At 36.1% G+C, this 19,468-nt stretch overlaps 2 protein-coding genes across 2 annotated transcripts; both read left to right on the plus strand.

Annotated features, from left to right (window-relative positions):
• Positions 1–4,927: 4,927 nt before the first annotated feature.
• Positions 4,928–8,356, plus strand: LOC131014259 (long-chain-alcohol oxidase FAO2-like). The gene is made up of 3 exons (XM_057942171.1): positions 4,928–5,349; positions 6,051–6,323; positions 6,443–8,356. Exons 1-3 carry the CDS (start codon positions 5,155–5,157, stop codon positions 8,171–8,173), a joined length of 2,199 nt encoding a protein of 732 aa, XP_057798154.1. The 5' UTR covers positions 4,928–5,154; the 3' UTR covers positions 8,174–8,356.
• A 7,859-nt stretch (positions 8,357–16,215) lies between these two features.
• Positions 16,216–19,092, plus strand: LOC131014260 (long-chain-alcohol oxidase FAO2-like). The gene is made up of 3 exons (XM_057942172.1): positions 16,216–16,766; positions 16,848–17,120; positions 17,187–19,092. The coding sequence occupies exons 1-3, from the start codon at positions 16,539–16,541 to the stop codon at positions 18,912–18,914; spliced, it is 2,229 nt and encodes a 742-aa protein (XP_057798155.1). The 5' UTR covers positions 16,216–16,538; the 3' UTR covers positions 18,915–19,092.
• The last annotated feature ends 376 nt before the right edge of the window (positions 19,093–19,468 follow it).

Genomic DNA, 19,468 nt, shown 5'->3' on the forward strand with positions numbered 1-19,468 from the left:
AAACAAATTCACTGACATAAAACTTAAAAATATAATAATTTATATGAAATGTATGTCCAATCATTAAACAATTGATAAAATATGACTTGATTTTTCTTGCCAGAACTAGCATTTGCATCCCGTTCAATGCACGAACAACATTTTATATTTTTATATTTATATAAAGTTAATACTAATTCAATTATTATACTTATAAATATAATAAAAAATTAATTTTAATTGAATGTATTTGACTTGAATATTGAAAAAATAAAAAAGAATTCACAATTATAAAATTTGATATTATGAAAAACAAAAAAATAAGTTTAAAAAATTAAAAATAAAATAATAATTAAAAATAATTAAAAAATATATTTATTCAAAAAGATGAAAAAGGATAGAGAAATTTATAAAACTTTAATATTTAAAAAAAATTAAATTTTACATTTTAAATCAAATATTTTCATAAAATATCATATTAAAGCTTTTATCGTGATCTTTAATTTGATATGCATATTAGTACTTTATAATTAATCGAATTTCACAATTTTGGAAAGAAATGTAACAACAAATAATAAGTTAAAGAAAATGAAAATAAGAAAAAAAATATATAGTTTAAACATAACCCTTCAATTTTATCATAACTACAAAATTGTCACTCAAATTTGAAATTGATTTCAAATTGAAAACTCTTTTTTTTTTTTAAATATAGTATAGATATGGTTATTAGGACAAATGCAATCATATAATCTTTTTTCATAAAATTGCCAGCTCAAAGGATTAGTTCGAAAATCGAAGATATAGGGTTGGGATCGAAAAAATTTATTCAAGAAAATTTAATTATATTAATTTAAGTTGAAAATAGTTAAAATTTTTATTAGATTGATTTGACTCAATTGATATCACTAGTTATTTTATTCTTGTTGGAACAACTGTCATTGAAATCGGGGATGTCAAAAAAGCCCGAAATCGACGGGTCAACCTGAATAGACCGATAAAAAAGGTGGATTAGGGCTGAAAATTTTTAGCCCGAAAAAAATTTAGCCCGAATGGCCCGAATCGAAAATAGCCCGAGCCCGATAGGGTTGGCCCGAAAACCGAGTGGGTTGGCCCGATTAACCGAACACTTTATTAATAATTAATTTTTAAACTTTAATACTTTACTTTTTAATTTGATAATAACATTATGATGCTTGTATAATATGCTTTGATTTTTTTTTCTAACGATTAATAATAAATATTTATGATATAAAAGTCAAAGAAAGATAGTAATTTATGTTATATCTATATACAATTTTTATCGAAAACAAAGTTAAAATTAGATATTATGTAAATTTACATTAAAATAACATTAATTTTTGTATCTAAAATAAGGCGAAATGTTTTGATTTAAAAAGCACGACATAATTTATTACAATAATATGATTATTCATATAAAAACTTATATATATACAAAAATTGTAAATTCTTGGGCCCGAACGGGCTAGCCCGAAACCGAGTGGGGTAGGGTTAGGGTTGAAAAATTTTAACCCGAAAAATAAAAAAATCGACTAGCCCGAACCGAAAATAACCCGAAACTGAATGGGTTGGCCCGGAACCGAGTGGGTTGGCTCGATTGACATCCCTAAAAATCCCCATCTCTTCATAAAGGCTTATATATATTTTTATTTAATACTTCCTCCATCCATGAAATAACTTTATGAGAGGGAGTGATACGGATTTTTAAAAAATGTTGTTGAGTGTATTGAGTTTGCAAAAAAAGAAAAAGTACTTGAATGTATTAGAAGTGATGAAAATCTGTTGTAATTAGTATTGATGGTGATAAAAATGTGAAAAATAAGGATAAATGAAGTACTATAAGTGATGGAGTATAGTCCAAAAATATGTTAGAGTATTTTTCTTTTCTTTTTTGTGAACGTCCCAAAAAGAAAAAATCTGAAGTTTTTTTATAGACTGAGGGAGTACAATACTAGCGTGTAATCGTTGAAATTCGACGAGTATCATATTACACTATGCCACATGATTTATAATTTTTTATATTTTTTTATTGTTGTAACATATGAAAAATACATATTATACTCCCTCCGTCCTACTTCAATTGGCCCACTTGCCTTTTTTGTTTGTCCCACTTCAATTGACACTTTTCTAAAAAAGTATGTGGTCCCTAATTTCTCTACTCACATAAACACTCTTAACCATTTATTCTTAATCTCCGTGCCCAACTCAAAAAGGTCAATTGAAGTGGAACGGAGGGAGTATAATTTATTTATTTAATTAATTTAATTTGACTAAATTAAATTGATAATATAATTTAAATGGTACTAATCTCAATCGTTTTTACCAATTAAATGTTAATTGTTGGTGGATAATAGAAATTACCATGTTATATCGATTTTCATTTAATGAAGTTATAAAAGGTCGACGTGGGATTGTAGATTTTAGAAAAATAATAATAATAAAATATGTAAATTTGACATAAGATATGATGTAGAATGTATATATTGCATGGTTGTTAATCATATCATCTCGAGCTTATAAGATCAGAATTAACTTTGAGTATCATCTCGTCAATTATTAAAAATATTTATTACTCCCTCCGTCCCCCAAACATTTTCCTAAAATAGGATGACACATATTTTAATAAAAATTAATTATATATTTGATAAGTGGAGAATGAGTCCCACAAAAAGTGAAATTGTAAGAGTAATAATTAGTGAAATTATTTTCAAATATAGAATAGGAAGATATTTGAAAACATATCAAAATAGAAAAAGAGGAAGATGTTTGAGAGAAGGTGATGTAGGATTTACTCCTTATCAACTATGAGTATAATCACAACACATCACATCACATCGCAATTAGACTTAAGTGTTAAATATTTATAAATAATATACTTCATCCGCCCACAAAAAATAGTCATTTTTTGCAATTTTGGGATGTTCACAAAAATTTGTGCCTTTCCATTTTTAGAAACAATATATCACTTGGTGGCCCCTATTCAGCACTCACAATACAATTACAATACAATTAGTTACTCCCTCCGTCTCATGAAGCTTGAGCAACTTCTTTTCGGCACGAGTTTTAAGGAAATGGTATTTTGTGTATTAAGTATGGTAGGTGAAAAAGTGAAAAGGTGAATAAATGAAAATTCTTTTGCTATATAAGAAAATTGCTCAAGCTTCACGGGACAACCCAAAAAGAAAAACTGCTCAAACTTCGTAGGATGGAGGGAGTATCATTATAAACACTATCTTTTAAATGAGACTATTTTTCTATTTACAATACAATAATCATTTTTATTAAAACTCGTACCGTCCATTACTAAGACTATAAGGAGTATAAAAATATTAATTATTTTACGATTTTGTAATTGATTGATCAGCAAATATTGATGTGTCATTTATAATTATAATTAAGACTTAACAAAATATGAAATGAAGAATAATTGCAAATGAAGAAGATTTGAGAAAAATTCAAAGTTTTAGATTGTAATGTGGGAGAAAAAAAATACTTTTCTATTATATATAAAATTCCAAATCTCTTATTTTATTTTAGTTTATGGTTAAGTACCAAATTCTTCCTATCGATGGCGTCACTATCGCGTACATGATCATATAGTCAGGATTAAAGTTGTTTACTACTTCAACGTGGCAAAATCGCACCAAATTTCCCCGAACGTTAACGCCGTTTGATTTTATTTTATTTTTAAATTTAATTTTATTTTTAAATAAAAAAAAACTAAAAAAATCACCCACAAACCACCGCCGTCCCTCTCCCTCTCCAACCCGCTTTCCTCCCTCCCCGACCTCGCCCACCAAATCTGCATCAGCCGACCCGCCGTCGTCTTCGCCACCTCAGAAACTCTCTCTAGGCGTCACCGTCAATTGTTTTCCCCCATTTTCAGGGAAACTTGGAACCCATCAATTGTTTCATCTCACATTCAAAGAGAAAGCTCTGCTTTTCTTCTCCGAAGCGGTTCAGATTTTATCTCAAAGAGAAAGCTCCGCTTTTCTTCTCGAAATAAAGAGATAAAATGCTTCAAAAATCCCAATCAAACCACCTAAAGATATACAATCAAACAACAACCAACCATCAATTTTAGATGTAAAAAGAGCGGGAGACACAGAGACTGTAGGCGGCGGCGGCCCCTCGCGGTTGTTGGCCGAAGCAGGGGATGAGGAAGATGGTGGCAGTCCTGCTACTGCTTTTGTCGTCGACAAACAACGATGGCTGTGACATGTGACGTTGCTTGTAAGGGAAAAGAGAACCTTGAGTTTCTGAAATTTGGGAATTTTTTGTGATTAGAGAGAGAACACAAAGGGAAGTTTCTAGAGTTTGAGATATGTAGATAAGGCGGAGGTGGTGGCTGGCGACAGAGCTGGCCTCCGGTTTTTTTCCGGTGGTCTGGTAGAGAGGAGAGAGAGAGAGAGAGAGAGCGCTAGGGCCCACCTGAATTTTTTTTTAAAATGATTTTTTCTAATGACATTATGGTCCGTTAAGTGGTGGGAGGTATTTGTTGCGATTTTTCCACGTTGAGGTAGTAAACAGCTCTAACCCTGACTATAAAATCCTGTACGTGATAGGGACACCATTGGTAGGGGGAGAATTTGGTACTAAACCCTATTTTTTATATGTAAAAAACTAATTTTTGTAGAACAATTTAATACTCCCTCTGTCCCAATATTCATGGTCTGTTTTCCCTTTTGAATTGTCCTATTATTCATTACTTGTTTTTCTTTTTGGATATAATTTTATACTACAATCAATATGACCTCACACACTTTTACACTACAATCTTATTTTTCTTAATACTCGTGCCGAAAAGAAACGGGCCATGAATAACGGGATAGACGGAGTATATGTTTTAGACCAAAAACAATCTATTTTTTTATGTTAAAATAAAATTTTATTTTAATACATCTCTATATGTCAATGACTTTTTCCTGCACATGAACCACCATTTCACTATATACCAAAGTTTAAAATAAATATAATGAACACGTTAAATAAAATATGAAGTACACAGCGTGTAAATGCAAGAATATCCCAATCGATTTCCCCAAATAAGTTTTTGAGTATCTTGATTACTGTCGTGCAGGGAAACGATGAGGATGGCATGTTGAGATAAGAATAAATATATTAGTGAGAGATAAGAGGAGAGAGAGAGTGAGAGTAATGAAGGAAGAAGGGCCTCATCCATTGTTGAAGGGAGGGAGGAGGAGCTGGAAGGAGGAAAGCTCAAGCTACAACCATGGCTTCTCACCATCTCAAATCCAATCACTGGCTGCCATTTGTCAGGCCCTCATTCCTCCTCTCTCTGATGATGCTAATATTCAAGATTCACCAAATCCCCTCTTCAACTCTGATGAGGTCAACTATATTCCATTCTTTAATGTTTTGGTTTTTTAGATTTTTCTTGTATTATCAAATTATAATCACCAACTTATTCAGCAAATTGCAATATTTGTTTAGTACTTGGGTACTTATTTATGATGGTGCAGAATATGTATCATTAATCATTAATTTGTATGCCTAATAGGCTGAAAAAATCGGAGGTAGGGGCTGTTTTTTATATATTTTGAGTTCTAGATTCCGGAAACCCATTTTTCATGCAATTCGATTAGGTGATAAGGGCTTATGCATAGCAATTCACACAAAGTATCATCAAATTTTATTTGATGTTTTCTATAAGAATGAAAAAACAGCAAATTTTTTGTATGAATGTACAAAAAAGAATCTATGTGGTATGGCCTAGATTCCAGAATCTTGGTTGCTCTATTTATGATCTACTATTATTTAAGCCATCAATGAGCTCAGTTGGAGCTACAAAAGTTGTTGTATTTAATTTATTATTCAAAGGGTAGGTGTGTGTTTGTTATCACATAAAAGAATCGTAGTTCTAAGTGAACTTTGAGGGAGATACAACATTTAAGAACTACTAGAATCTCTAGTGACATAGATTCTGCAGATTTTCAGCTTGTTCTATATCAAGCAAGCTTTTTTATTTTTTTATTTTTTTTTTTGGGTTTCAAATTTTCAGTTTTCAGTTAAGATTTTGTATTTCAAAATAGGTGGCGGAGCTAATGGTGAAGAGAGCCATGCCTAAAGGATTGTTGATAGTGAGTTTAGTGTTGAAGTTTCTATCAAGCAGAGTGGGAACACTCTTGCTGTGTGGGTGGATTTGTTTGGATTGGAAGTGGCCATTTGTGCACAGTTTTTCCGAGTTGTCGTTGAAGAAGAGAGAGGCCATCCTTCAAAAATGGTCGAGAGCGACTCTTCTGCTGCCATTAAGAATAGCTGTCATGTCGCTAAAGATCATCACTCTCTTCGTCTTCTTCTCTTTGGTAAAGACTTTTCTGCTTGCTCTCTGCGTCTCTGCTGTTTACGGGTCATTATATGTATGTTAAGATTACTATGCATCATCTTTCAAGAGCATTGAGATTCTTTCCTTGATGTGCTGCAGACTGATGAAAATTCGTACAACCCCGCTTGGAAAGCAATTGGATATGAGGTAGAGGCCATTGAGAGACGGAGAAGACATGAAGAGGAAAGACCACTTGCTAAGGGGATCATCGACACCATGAACATAGATGAGACATCACTGAAGGAATCCCTAATCCAAAAAGGCTTAGTTGTCGTGGAGGACCCAAACGAGCATGTTTATAAAATTAAATGTGATGTGGTGATCGTTGGATCGGGTAGTGGTGGAGGTGTTGCTGCAGCTGTCCTTGCAAAGTCGGGCAAGAAAGTTGTTGTCCTTGAGAAAGGTCACTACTTTGTGCCGGAGGATTATTCAGGCCTCGAAGGGCCTTCGTTGTCTGAGTTATACGAATCTGGTGGAATGCTGACTACAGAAGATGGAAAGATATTGGTCATGGCGGGAACAACGGTAGGTGGTGGTTCGTCTATAAATTGGTCTGCTTGCATAAGAACTCCTGATTATATACTGAAAGAATGGTCTAAAGAAAACAAGATTCCTCTTTTTAGCAGCCACGAATATCGATCTGCAATGGATCATGTGTGTGAGAGGATCGGTGTGACAGAATCTTGCACAGAAGAAGGGTTTCAAAATCAAGTGCTCAAGACGGGTTGTGAGAATCTCGGCCTGAAGGTCGAGCCTGTGCCAAGAAACTCTTCAGCAGATCATTACTGTGGTTCTTGCTGCTATGGCTGCAGAAGAGGAGATAAAAAGGGAACTGAATCCACGTGGCTTGTTGATGCTGTCAACAACGGGGCAGTGATCTTAACCGGATGTAAAGCAGAGAGGTTCGTGCTGGTGAGGGGCGGCGACGAAACATCCAGAAAGAGATGTGTTGGAGTGATAGCGACTGCTGAAAGCAAGAAAATCGGGAGGAAGCTTCGTATTGAGGCAAAGGCTACAGTTTCTGCTTGTGGTTCTCTCCTCACACCACCATTGCTGGTAGCTAGCGGGTTGGAGAACATGCACATTGGTCGGAATCTGCATCTCCACCCCGTCTCCTTCGTGTGGGGATACTTCCCCGAATCTCAAGTGGAACTCAAAGGTAAAAGCTTTGAGGGTGGTATCATCACCTCCATCCACAAGGTCCGAAATGAAGAAGAATCAAGCGCCCGAGTCATAGTGGAAGCTGCAGCGCTTGGACCTGCTTCATTCGCCTCATTGATCCCTTGGGTTTCAAGGCATAACATGAACGAGCGTATGGCAAGATACGCCCGGACTGCTGTTCTATTTGCATTGCCCAGAGATGAGGGCTCGGGTTGTGTGATCAAACAAGGACGTATAAGATACAGATTGAGTGAAATGGACAAAGAAAACCTCAAAACCGGGCTGAGACGAGCTCTGAGAATCCTGATTGCTGCAGGAGCTGCAGAAGTGGGCACATTCAGAAGCGATGGGCAGAAAATGAGATGCAAAGACGGGGGCGTGGAAGAGTTTCTCGACTCAGTGACAGCAGTTGGGGGGCCTATGTCGAGGTCAGAGCAGTGGACGATGTATTGCTCCGCGCATCAGATGAGCAGCTGCAGGATGGGAGGGAGCAAGGAGGACGGGGCGGTGGATGAAAACGGGGAATGCTGGGAGGTAAAGGGACTGTTCGTGTGTGATGGAAGTGTGCTGCCCACTGCGGTTGGTGTGAATCCAATGATCACCATTCAATCAACTGCTTACTGCATCGCCTCAAGATTAGCACATTCCCTCAATCTACACTCAAATTAATTAGTATGTGAGTTGCTTCTCATAGTCCCACATTTTGTATGTATAATATTCTTTGATGAGATGGGCTGAATAAGGCGAATTACGAGGTGAAATCTTTCCATATATATATATATGTATATGTATATATGCCTCTAGCCTCTGTTCTTGTACTTATATTAGAAGATTTAAGGCCATGTTTGATAAGTTGCTCAAGTTTTGTACAGATTAATAAACTCAAGCAAATGGAACAAGAGTTGGGCCTGCTTTGTTGCGTGGACATGTGTTTGATAGTCCACAGTATAGAGGACCAATAAATTCAACAATTATTTGATAAGCAACGCAAAGACCCAATTATTTATATGTAATGACTATTATATCCTTGTTAATTCTATGAAATTCACAAACCCCATCTAATTCTCTCTCTCCCTCACTATCTGTAACTCTTTCTCTCCCTCACTCTTCCTATCAGTGTATCACTGTGAACGGCTCCGGCGCAGCTGTGTCCGACTGACGCCGCCTCTCGTCCGTTCCCCCCCTTCTCGATGCATCGCTCAATTTCTCAATTATCAAACCTTGCTGTTGTGTGTGTGTTTCTCAATTATCAAACCTTGCTGTTGTGTGTGTGAGAGAGTTTTGGGAGCAATTGTTGTTGTTTTTGGTGAGTTCAGTCGGGGCTCGGAGGAGTATAAAGTAGGGGAAAGCTGTAGCTACTGTTGTCCGACAAAAAGAGTGGCGGTGACTCACTATTCGTGGTTGGAATAAAGAGGAAGATGGGGTTGTTGACGGTGAGAATGGCGAAGGTGGTGGCGGTCTTGTTGACTGCTGGCGGTTCAGTGAGGGGAAGAGAGAGGTGTGGGCGGTGGAGGTCGAAAGACCTCTGCTAATCGTACGGTGACAAAGCGACGGCGACGAGAATTCACGTCGAGCTGCTGCCCATCGGAGAAGAGAGCGGCCGTGAAATTTAGGGACGAGGGTTCCTGAAATTGGGGAATTCTGGAGGACTAACAAATTAAAGGTCATGATAGGGGAAGGAGTGGAGTCGGGGCTGGAGAATGGTGGCAGCAGCGGGCGGCGCTGCATGTTGACGGCGAAGAGAGAGAGAATGGGGAGGGACGAGAGGGAGAAGAGAAGGAGGGAGACGAGAAAATGAGGGGTTGGCTGTTGACGGCGATCCTCGGCGGCGAGAGAGCTTGCCGGATTTCATGAGGAAGATGAGAATGAGGAGAGATTCATGTTGCAGAGAGAGGTCGAGAGCGAGAGAGAAGATCTTCCAGAGAGAGGAGGAAGAACGAGGAGGAGAGAGAGAGATGAATTGGGGCAATTTTGGGAAAGAAAAATAAACTTGCCACTCCAGCTACACTAACCGGCGCCCACCCCCTCACCCATTTCCTTAGTTGAACAGTGAATTAGGCGCGGGCCATGCGTTAAGTCCGGGCCTCCAGCTATCCTTAAATTACATATCAAACACCAAAAAATTAAGTACCAATTTGCTATACAAACTACCCTTAACACGAAATCAAACACGCAAATGTTTACTGCTGTCAAGCTGAGATCACGACTATGCACCATTTGCTACTCAAGTTGTATAAGGTCCCTAATAAACATGTATATTTGACTTACATCTATACTAACAGAAAAAGAGCCTAAGGTATTTTAAGGCACAACTTGTTGATTGTCTATTTTACCTATATTACATATTTTATTTTAATGTTATTTTACATATTATATATTTATAAAAATATATTAATTCATTAGATATTACACTTAATCTATGTGATATATATCTATAGCTATTGATAAGGGCCTACAGATAAATATATCCATTCAATAAATTATTTAATAAAAGTAGGGTTAATATGCAAAAACACCCCTAACGTTATCACCCCAACTACACTTCTTAAGCCCCTAACCTAATGTTGATAGCAACTAACACCCCAAAGTTCATTAAGTACTACAATTAAACCCATAAACAAACAATTTCTTTTACAAAATTAATATTTTTTTAATCTATATAATATATAAAAGAGGAGTTTTCTCCCTCCATTTTTTCCCACCATTTTTTTTCTCTCTTCTCCCATCAATTTTTTCATTATTTTTCATCTCTTTTTTTCTTTTACAATTTTAATACTTTTCTAAATAATATCAAATTTAATTTATGAAGAAATATTTAATAAGCATCTTATGTTTAAGTTTGTGACAAAATATTTAATAAGGTATAAAAATAAATTTAAAACAAATAAGTTATTAAAATTTTAAAATATTCTGTTTTCTTTCTCTTTGTTAAAATTTTACAATTCTTTTATTTATGTCTGTGTATGAAAATATTTATTTATATAAAAAAACTTGATGGGAGAAGAGAGAGAAAAATGGTGGGGAAAAATGGAGGGAGAAAACTCTCCTTTTATATATTACTATATAAATTTTTAAAAAAATGAATTTCTTAATTTTGTGAAAGAAATTGTTTGTTTATGGATTTAATTGTAGTACTTAATGAATTTTGGGGTGTTAGTTGCTATCAATGTTAGGTTAGGGGTTTAAGTGTAGTTGGGGTGGTAACGTTAGGGGTGTTTTTGCATATTAACCCACAAAAGTAATAAATTAATAAATTTTCTAAAATAATAGATTATCAAATAAAAAAACATTAATTACACATACAACGTACGTTCTTTCTGCTAGCATTATAGAAAAGAGGAAAATGTACAATTCTAGACTATTTGCTATAGGAAAGGAAAAAACTATCACCATTATAAGAATAGTCAATTTAACTTTTAGAAGGATAAATGAAAAAAGTTCATGTGCCAGTCTAAAATCTTTCTCTCTCCTCTCCCTTTCCTTTTAATTTTATACCCACGAAAAAATATCTTAATTTGTCATTTGGTTTGTCCATATAAAAATATCATAATCAATTTTCAGTAATAATTTATGGATTCTTTTCTTTACTCATAATTTGTTGTCCACTTTCCCCATTCATTAACTTAATTAATATTTTTCACTTTTCTTAATTTGTGGCCTCCTTTTTTCATTCATTAAATAAATAATATAAGTTTTCATAAAACATGTGTCACCCCTCCTTTATGATATTTTTTCGTGGGCGGAAGAGTATTACTTTATGTCCCCATCAAAGGGACTATGTATCATTTTATTTAAAAATGACTATTTATGTAATATTTTTATGAGTGAATTTATATAAGAAATTAAGAATCATCTCTTATTTTGTTTTGGCTACATATGAATTTGTCCCTTGAATGAGCTGATGCGATTGGCATATCTATTGCATGTGCGCGCAAATCTTCAAAGGGTAATTTTATTCATAGCCCCATTTTTTTTCATTGTAGCCCCCATAACTAATTTAAAATAAAATATTTAATTATAGACATTTTTGTCCTCGTAGCCCCCAATTAACTAAACCCTAACCAAAAATAAACTAAAGCCCCCTTTCATATATAACCCCCGCCTCCCACATTTTGTTCCTGAAAAAAAAAAGTTTGATATTTTCTTCAAATATACCATGGTGATATTCATACATATGGGGATCTGATTGTTAGTTGAATAATGACATGATATTTGAATATGCGTTCAAAGAATATATGGGTGAAGAAAAACGATAAAACCCCTCGAAGACAATTTTCTAAAACAAAATGGAGATTGAAATTCTTATGAAATTTTCAGCCAAATGCATATCAATTGTCCAATTGTCCTAGTACATTTTCTACATATATTTCCTAGAAAAAATATTTTTTATTCGTGATTTTTAGATTAATCCATCATATATGAGGCTTCATAGATGATAATACATTATAGTTAAAGTCGTGAACTGTTATTTATTTATTTTTTTTCCAGATTCTTTCATCAAGAGTGATTCAATTGCACCAAGCTATTGCAAAGATGCTGAAAATTTTGCAACAAACTTTTATTTTAGATAATCAAAACGCCATTCTAAGCCAAGAGAAAAGAGACTAATAACACATAAAGCAGAGCAAGAAATCGAGCACTTGTTCTAATAAATTAAGGATGGTGAATGGTGGTGGCTTTGATTTTTAGCAAGACGTTTTGTTAGTATAAGGAGAGACAAGGACAAAAATGTCTATAACTAAATATTTTTATATTTAATTAATTAAGGGGGCTATAAAGAAAGAAAAAGGGGCTATGGATAAAATTACCCATCTTGGATGTATACTTTTCTAATTAGGCCAATAAAAAAGGGAATCGAATTGTCAGTTTTTAGCCCAATGGAGAAAAAGTCCAAATTTATAATCTCGTGTTCATTTACAATATGTGGAGTACATAATTTGAATTACTTAAATAAGAATCATATGGATTTTGATCCTTTTATGGACGCAACTACTCCTTAAAAAAAAAGGTGATTAATTACGCAAGTGGATGCACTTTGAAAGTTCATTCTTGTAATCTTATGCCATTTCTGGGGTTGCGTGACAATCGAGCAGCGGTTTACGTCCGAATCATTTGGATTTTTGTCACATAATTAATTTTAATGGTTTTTTTTTACTTGAATTAATTTTAATAGTTTTAATAACACTTGAAAGAGTCCATCAAAAAAAAAAAAATCCAAATACGTGTATTTGCATATAAACTAATGGTTCTATTAATAAATAAATTTTGATGAGTATGTTTTACCTTTTTATTTATTTTTACAGTATTATTTTTTATACTCTCTATCTACTGAAAACATTTCTTAATTTTAATTTCTTGTTCGTCTACAAAACATCTTCCTAATTTTTAAAACAGTATTATCACTTTTAAATTTTTTACATATTTATATATATTGCCACTAACTATCATCACTTTTTCTAAATTCTGAAGCTCTTCTCCACTCACAAAATACATTTTTTTTAAAGTTAGATAATCCATATATCTTCTCATTTTCTAGGAATTAATACCTCTAGTCGGGTTTATATTTTTAAATTGTATTTTATAATGTTACATATTTTATAGAATAATGTTATTGGGTTCATTTAAGGATAACCAATTTTTCCAAATTAAATTAAATAAACTATAAATAGCAAAAGTTTAATAAATAATGAAAATGTCACGTAGAAATAATGACTAATTTAATGCTACGAAATTCTTAAAAACATAATTTAATTGCATCATCCAACAAAATAAAAATGTCAACTAAACAATGTAATAGGAAGCCATACAAATTAAATTTCTATTTATTAATTAAAGATAATTATGTGAGCTCCATTTACACACTTTACTAATAACTTGAATTTTCTTTTACCGAGTTCTAAAATTTCATAAATCAAATAATTACATGTATATATAATATTTTCAAATGCAATAACAATTATATTGTGTAATATAAGAGAGGAGAAAAAATAGTTTACTTTGAAACTTCTAATTTGTAAAACTTTCTTATTTTAAATCTATTATTTACATGCTATATATCAAATTAAATCTCTTGTCATGATCTTTAATTTGATATGTATATTGAGCATTTTACTATTAACTAAAAACATATTGTTTAGAAAAAAATAAAGAAAAATTCTATCTTTAGTTTGCAAAGAGTATGATTTCAGAAAAATAAAATAAAAATCTCTTATTAATTCACATAAGACCATGAAATAAGGAGAGAGCATGAATCTATTGAATTATATAATGATTAAACTACCTTAATTAATAAGAGATTTTTATTTTATTTTTCTGAGGTGAGATTACATTTTAATGGGCCGTTACATTCGGAGTTGACGTCCTATAGTTCATAGTTATGTGTCACCCCAGGGTATATTTGGTATTGCAATTTAATCTCTTTCCACTTTAATGAGCCTATTCCGAAAATATTGCACTATTTTTTGGTATTGCAATTTAATCTCTCTCTCTCTCTCTCTCTCTTAATAACGTGTTTCCAAAACTCCCAGTGTAGTGGGTCTGGCGATTGACGCAGGTGGAGGACGGCTGTTGTCGCACGTCCTGGTGGAGAGTGGTGCAGTAGTTCTGAATTGCATCCGGACGGCGCAGTAGTAGATGGGGACGGATTGGCGTGAGCTCATAAAAATATTTGATTTATGCATAAAGGAATGCGAGATTTATTATAAATTAAAATTACCACTGCTCACGCCTCCTCACACCAGGTAATGCAAGATTTATTATAAATTAAAATTACCTTATTAGCCTCTATCATAATCTTGCATGAATTATTAACTATTAATCCGTGAAGTAAATCTGGCCGTCCAAAGCAATGAAATCAAAGGCCCATATCAGTTCTTAATTTATAGGTTAAGATTAATTTTTATTTTAACTCTCCCCTAACAGATAATTTAATACATAATCAAATATAATATTGATAATTTATATCAAACCACATTTATTTATCATAGATCTTATTCATGCCGGTTGATTGCAATTGAAAGATCACACAGTGTAAAACATTTGGATGGGATGGAATCATGGAATTATGTGACCAGTTAGTGTTCTTGACCTAAAACCGATAAAAGTGAAAATACACTAATGCATAAGAAAAGTAGCCCAAAACGCGTCCATCCATATATGGACCACAATAGAATTAAAATATTGTTTATAAACATTTGTGGAAATCCAGTTATGGTTAACCTAGCAGTCAAATTTGAGGTAATTGATTGCTTACTACTTAATACTTATAGCTCATTAATTAATTAATTCGTGAGCAATCAAACTCGCATCATGACAGCTAGATAACAATAACATAGTACTCCTACTTTGATGATCAAACTCGATCTATGTGGCTGCCTTATCCGGATGGTCAACAAATGATATTATAATTTATATATAGGATTAAATGCACGTAATATCACCAATTTTGATCGAAATTCAAATTTAGCATGAATTTAAATTTTTTTTAATTTATATGAGTAATTTTACTCCGTGTTCAATTTTAGCACCGATTTATTCATCGATGATGTTAAAAAAATCACGTGGCAACGACGTGTCTTCCAAATGACACTTAACAATTTGTAACTTAAAAAGGTTCAATTTAAATGTGTAACTTAAATTTTAGCACCGATTTTTATTTTTTCCAAATTTAAAAGTTCAATTTTTGCATCGATTTGTTCTTCGACGGTCGCCGACTTCCCTTCATCTCCGGCCGCAGCGCCACTGCTACGAGCCCGACAAAGATTACAAAAGATTTTAAAACCACAAAACCCACAAGATTTTAAAACCCTTCTCCAGGGTGGGGCGGCTTGAAGAGAGAGAGAGAGGGGAGGGCACGACACAAGGGTGGTGTTGTCCGACCAGAGGAGAGGAGAAGGTGGCGGCGATTCTCGTCATTCCCCGTGAGAAGAGAGGGCGGTAGCTGTGGGTTCTGCAGCGGTTGTTGTTGCTGCGTTGGAGGGGGGCGACAACGGTTGATGAGGGAGAAAGAGAGATAGTCATGTGGCTAGGGCTCGATTTTGAGAGGGAGAAAGAGAGATAGTCATGAAAGACCGATGGAGAAAATAGGGGAGGTAGGAGGCGCCGCAGCGTGGCTGCCTATGGCGGCCCTCGCCGGATATGAGGGAGGTAAGAGGCGACGAGGAGAAGGGAAGGGAGGTGTGAGGTTTCTGGAGTTAGAGAGAGAATCAAATGTGTGAGAGAAAAAGCTTGTAACAAAACGTAGCGTTTTGCTTGTCGGTTGGAAAAATACTAAAGCTTGTGCCGGCAAGCCACGTCAATGACACGTAGAATCGAATTTGGTGAAAACAAAAAATGGTGCTAAAATTGAACACGGAGTAAAGTTACCCATATAAATTGGAACTTTTTATGTTCGTGCTAAATTTGAATTTCGATCAAAGTTTGTGATATTACATGCACTTAATCCTTATATATAATATATATAATATGCGTTAATTTTGGTTGCAAATGTATCATGAAAAAACGAGAATAAGAAAAGAAGAGAAAATTTTATCATTTTCACTCTTCTTTTTTTATTTCATGTTCCCTAGGGTGGAAAACATAGTTTATCATATCAATTCACCGAAAGAAATATCATCACGTCATTATATTATGATATTATTATCATTAATTAATTGAAGCGAAAATGAGAAAAAACGGATATGATTACTCGAATTTTTATCCATCCCTGCCGAGGAAAGTTATCCACTCTACGACATGTTAACAGAGTAAAAATATGATGGAAATATATCTCTTCCACTCTTCCATCAAAGAGACCTCGAAATTCATTTATTACATCAACCAAATCACGAGGAGGAGGTAGATGCTAACAGCTAGGGTTTGAGGAAAACACACTAATTAGCATGCAGCTACATTTATAGATTCATGCATGTGTAAAATAATATTTTCAATATTTAACGAAGACGACAAATATTTGCAAGTATATAGCTAGCTTGCATAACTTAATTTATATATATTTATAGAGCAATAATAGAGAGAGAGAGAGAGAGAGAGAGAGATGGAGGGAAGAAAGAGGAGTTTGGTGAGTGGAGGGAAGTTGGTGGTGAAGCCAAAATACAAGCATGGTTTGTCTTCCTCTCAGATTCATTCACTGAGTGCTGTGTGTGAAGCTCTAATACCGTGTATTCCTACCAATGGAAACCTAAATTCCAATGATACTAATGGAAAGCTTCTTCATCACTCCTATTACTTGTCTTCGGCTTCTCATCCTCCATTTCCTGATGAGGTACCTACCTACCTATATATACTAGTAATTTCCTGAAAATAAACTCTCATATATCCATTTCTTGGTTTTTGACATGGACAGACAGCAGAGCTGATAGTGAAGAGAGGGATACCCAAAGCTGTAGTGGTGGTGAGCCTTGTGCTGAAGCTGCTGTCGACGCGGCTGGGCACCCTCTTGCTGTGCGGCGGCGCTTCTCTGGATTGGAAATGGCCCTTCCTTCATAAATTCTCAGAGCTCTCCGTCAGCAAGAGAGAAGCCATTCTCCAGAAATGGTCAAGAGGGACTCTGCTCCTCCCTCTCAGAACAGTCTTCTTCATGCTCAAACTCACCTGTTTCTACACCTTCTTCTCTCTGGTAACTCTCCCATCTTCATATCTACCATGATGCCTCATACTTGACATCAATGTCAACTCATTGCAGACAGATGAAAAGGGCCAGAATCCAGCATGGGAATCGATAGGATACCACGTGGAACAAGTTGAAAACTCAGCTGATTCAGGCGAGGAGAGGCCTCTCGACAAGGGCATCGTAGAGACCGAGAACCAAGCCGATGAGACGACACTGAAACAATCCCTCATCCACAAGGGGCTGCAGGTCACCGACAACACGAAAGACAACACCATCAACATCCAATGTGATGTAGTGATAGTGGGCTCCGGCTGTGGAGGAGGAGTTGCAGCGGCCGTGCTTGCAGAGGCCGGCCTCAAAGTCGTGGTGGTCGAGAAGGGCCATTACTTCACAGCACAAGACTATACTGGACTGGAGGGACCTTCCATGAACGAGCTGTATGCATCAGGAGGGATCTTCTCAACTCAAGATGGCAAGATCATCCTCCTTGCAGGGTCCACAGTTGGTGGTGGTTCAGCCGTCAACTGGTCGGCCTCCATCAGAACTCCGGATCACGTTCTGGAAGAGTGGTCGAAAGAGAAGAAGATTCCCATGTTTGGAGGGGAAGAGTATCAATCCGCCATGGACAGAGTGTGGAGAAGGATAGGTGTGACAGAGATGTGTGAGCAGGAAGGCATCCAAAACCAAGTTTTGAGAAAAGGGTGTGAGAAGGTGGGGTTGAAAGTGGAGGGAGTGGCCAGGAATTCCACAGAGGGTCACTACTGTGGCTCCTGCGGCTACGGCTGCAGGAGAGGGGATAAGAAGGGGACCGACTCCACATGGCTCGTCGATGCAGTTGACAAGGGTGCGGTGATCTTGACAGGGTGCAAGGCAGACAAGTTTGTGGTGGAGAGTGATGGGAGTGGCAAGAGATGCAAAGGGGTGATAGCAACGGTTGAAAGCAGCAACATATCAAAGAAGGTGCAGATTGAGGCAAAGGCATCAGTTGCAGCTTGTGGTGCTCTCTACACACCGCCTCTGCTGATTTCAAGTGGGCTGAAGAACAAGAATGTGGGGAGGAATCTTCACCTCCACCCTGTGTTATTTGCATGGGGATACTTCCCAGAATCAGAATCACAGCTGCAGGGAAAGAGCTTCGAAGGAGGCATCATAACCTCCATTAACAAGGTGATGATCCAAGGAGAGGCTAATTTTAGCACCATCATAGAAACAGCTGGATTAGGGCCGGCATCCTACGCGGTGTTCCTGCCGTGGGTGGGAGGGCAGGACATGAAGGAGAGGATGGCCAAGTACTCCAGAACAGCGATGCTGTTCGCGTTGATAAGAGATGAAGGCTCAGGGGAGGTGAGGGAGGAAGGGAAGATAACCTACAAGTTTCATGAGCTAGACCAGAAGCATCTTGAGGCCGGGTTGAGGCAGACGCTGAGGATCTTGATAGGTGCAGGAGCAGCCGAGGTGGGGACATTTCAGAGCGACGGGCAGAGGCTGGAGTGCCGGGGGATCAAGGAGGAGGACGTGGAGGAGTTCTTGAAGACAGTGGTGGCAGCCGGAGGGCCGGCCTCCGGGGGGAAGTATTGGAATTTGTATGCTTCGGCGCATCAAATGAGTAGCTGCAGGATGGGGGTTGATGAGAGAGAAGGTGCAGTGGATGGGAATGGGGAGAGCTGGGAGGCTAAAGGGCTGTATGTTTGTGATGGGAGTGTGCTGCCTACAGCTATTGGTGTCAATCCCATGATTACTATTGAATCAACTGCTTACTGCATCTCTACCAGAATTGCACATTCTCTCAACCAAATTTAGAGAATGTGGCCATGTTTTTCCCATGCCTTCACTTCACTTGTTTGCTGGACTAGTTTGTATCTTTTTGTATGGAAATAATGATGTCGATGTGCATTGATCTTCACATGGAAGAGGCAGTGTGTTTATAACAGTGAAAAAATAAGTATTGGATATACACTACGTTTTGAAGAAAAGAAAATCGAATTCACACAAGAATTGAACCCAACCATATTTTCTAGTTTAAAGAACCGGGCCCTACCTAAAGCTACTCGAGCAGCTATCTCAAACTCAAACTAAACACGTGAAAGCAGTGAGATTAAAAAATTATTTTGCTATCTTACCCACAATATATTTTGTTATTTATGTATACCTATAAAATTAAGTATAATCTACAATATATTATTAATCATTTGCATTCTAGCCGAGTGGAGCTCAAATTATTTAGAATAGGCCACAAAGTCTTTTACATAATCAATCAAGCTCGACGTGCACAAAAGCTCGATCAAATATAAGTCAAGCTGCAATTCATTGCTTCTGCTGAACTCGACTATACGACTAAAGTACAAATATTTAGG

Source organism: Salvia miltiorrhiza, chromosome 3 (assembly GCF_028751815.1).
Source record: "Salvia miltiorrhiza cultivar Shanhuang (shh) chromosome 3, IMPLAD_Smil_shh, whole genome shotgun sequence".
Classification (NCBI taxonomy): Eukaryota; Viridiplantae; Streptophyta; class Magnoliopsida; order Lamiales; family Lamiaceae; genus Salvia; species Salvia miltiorrhiza.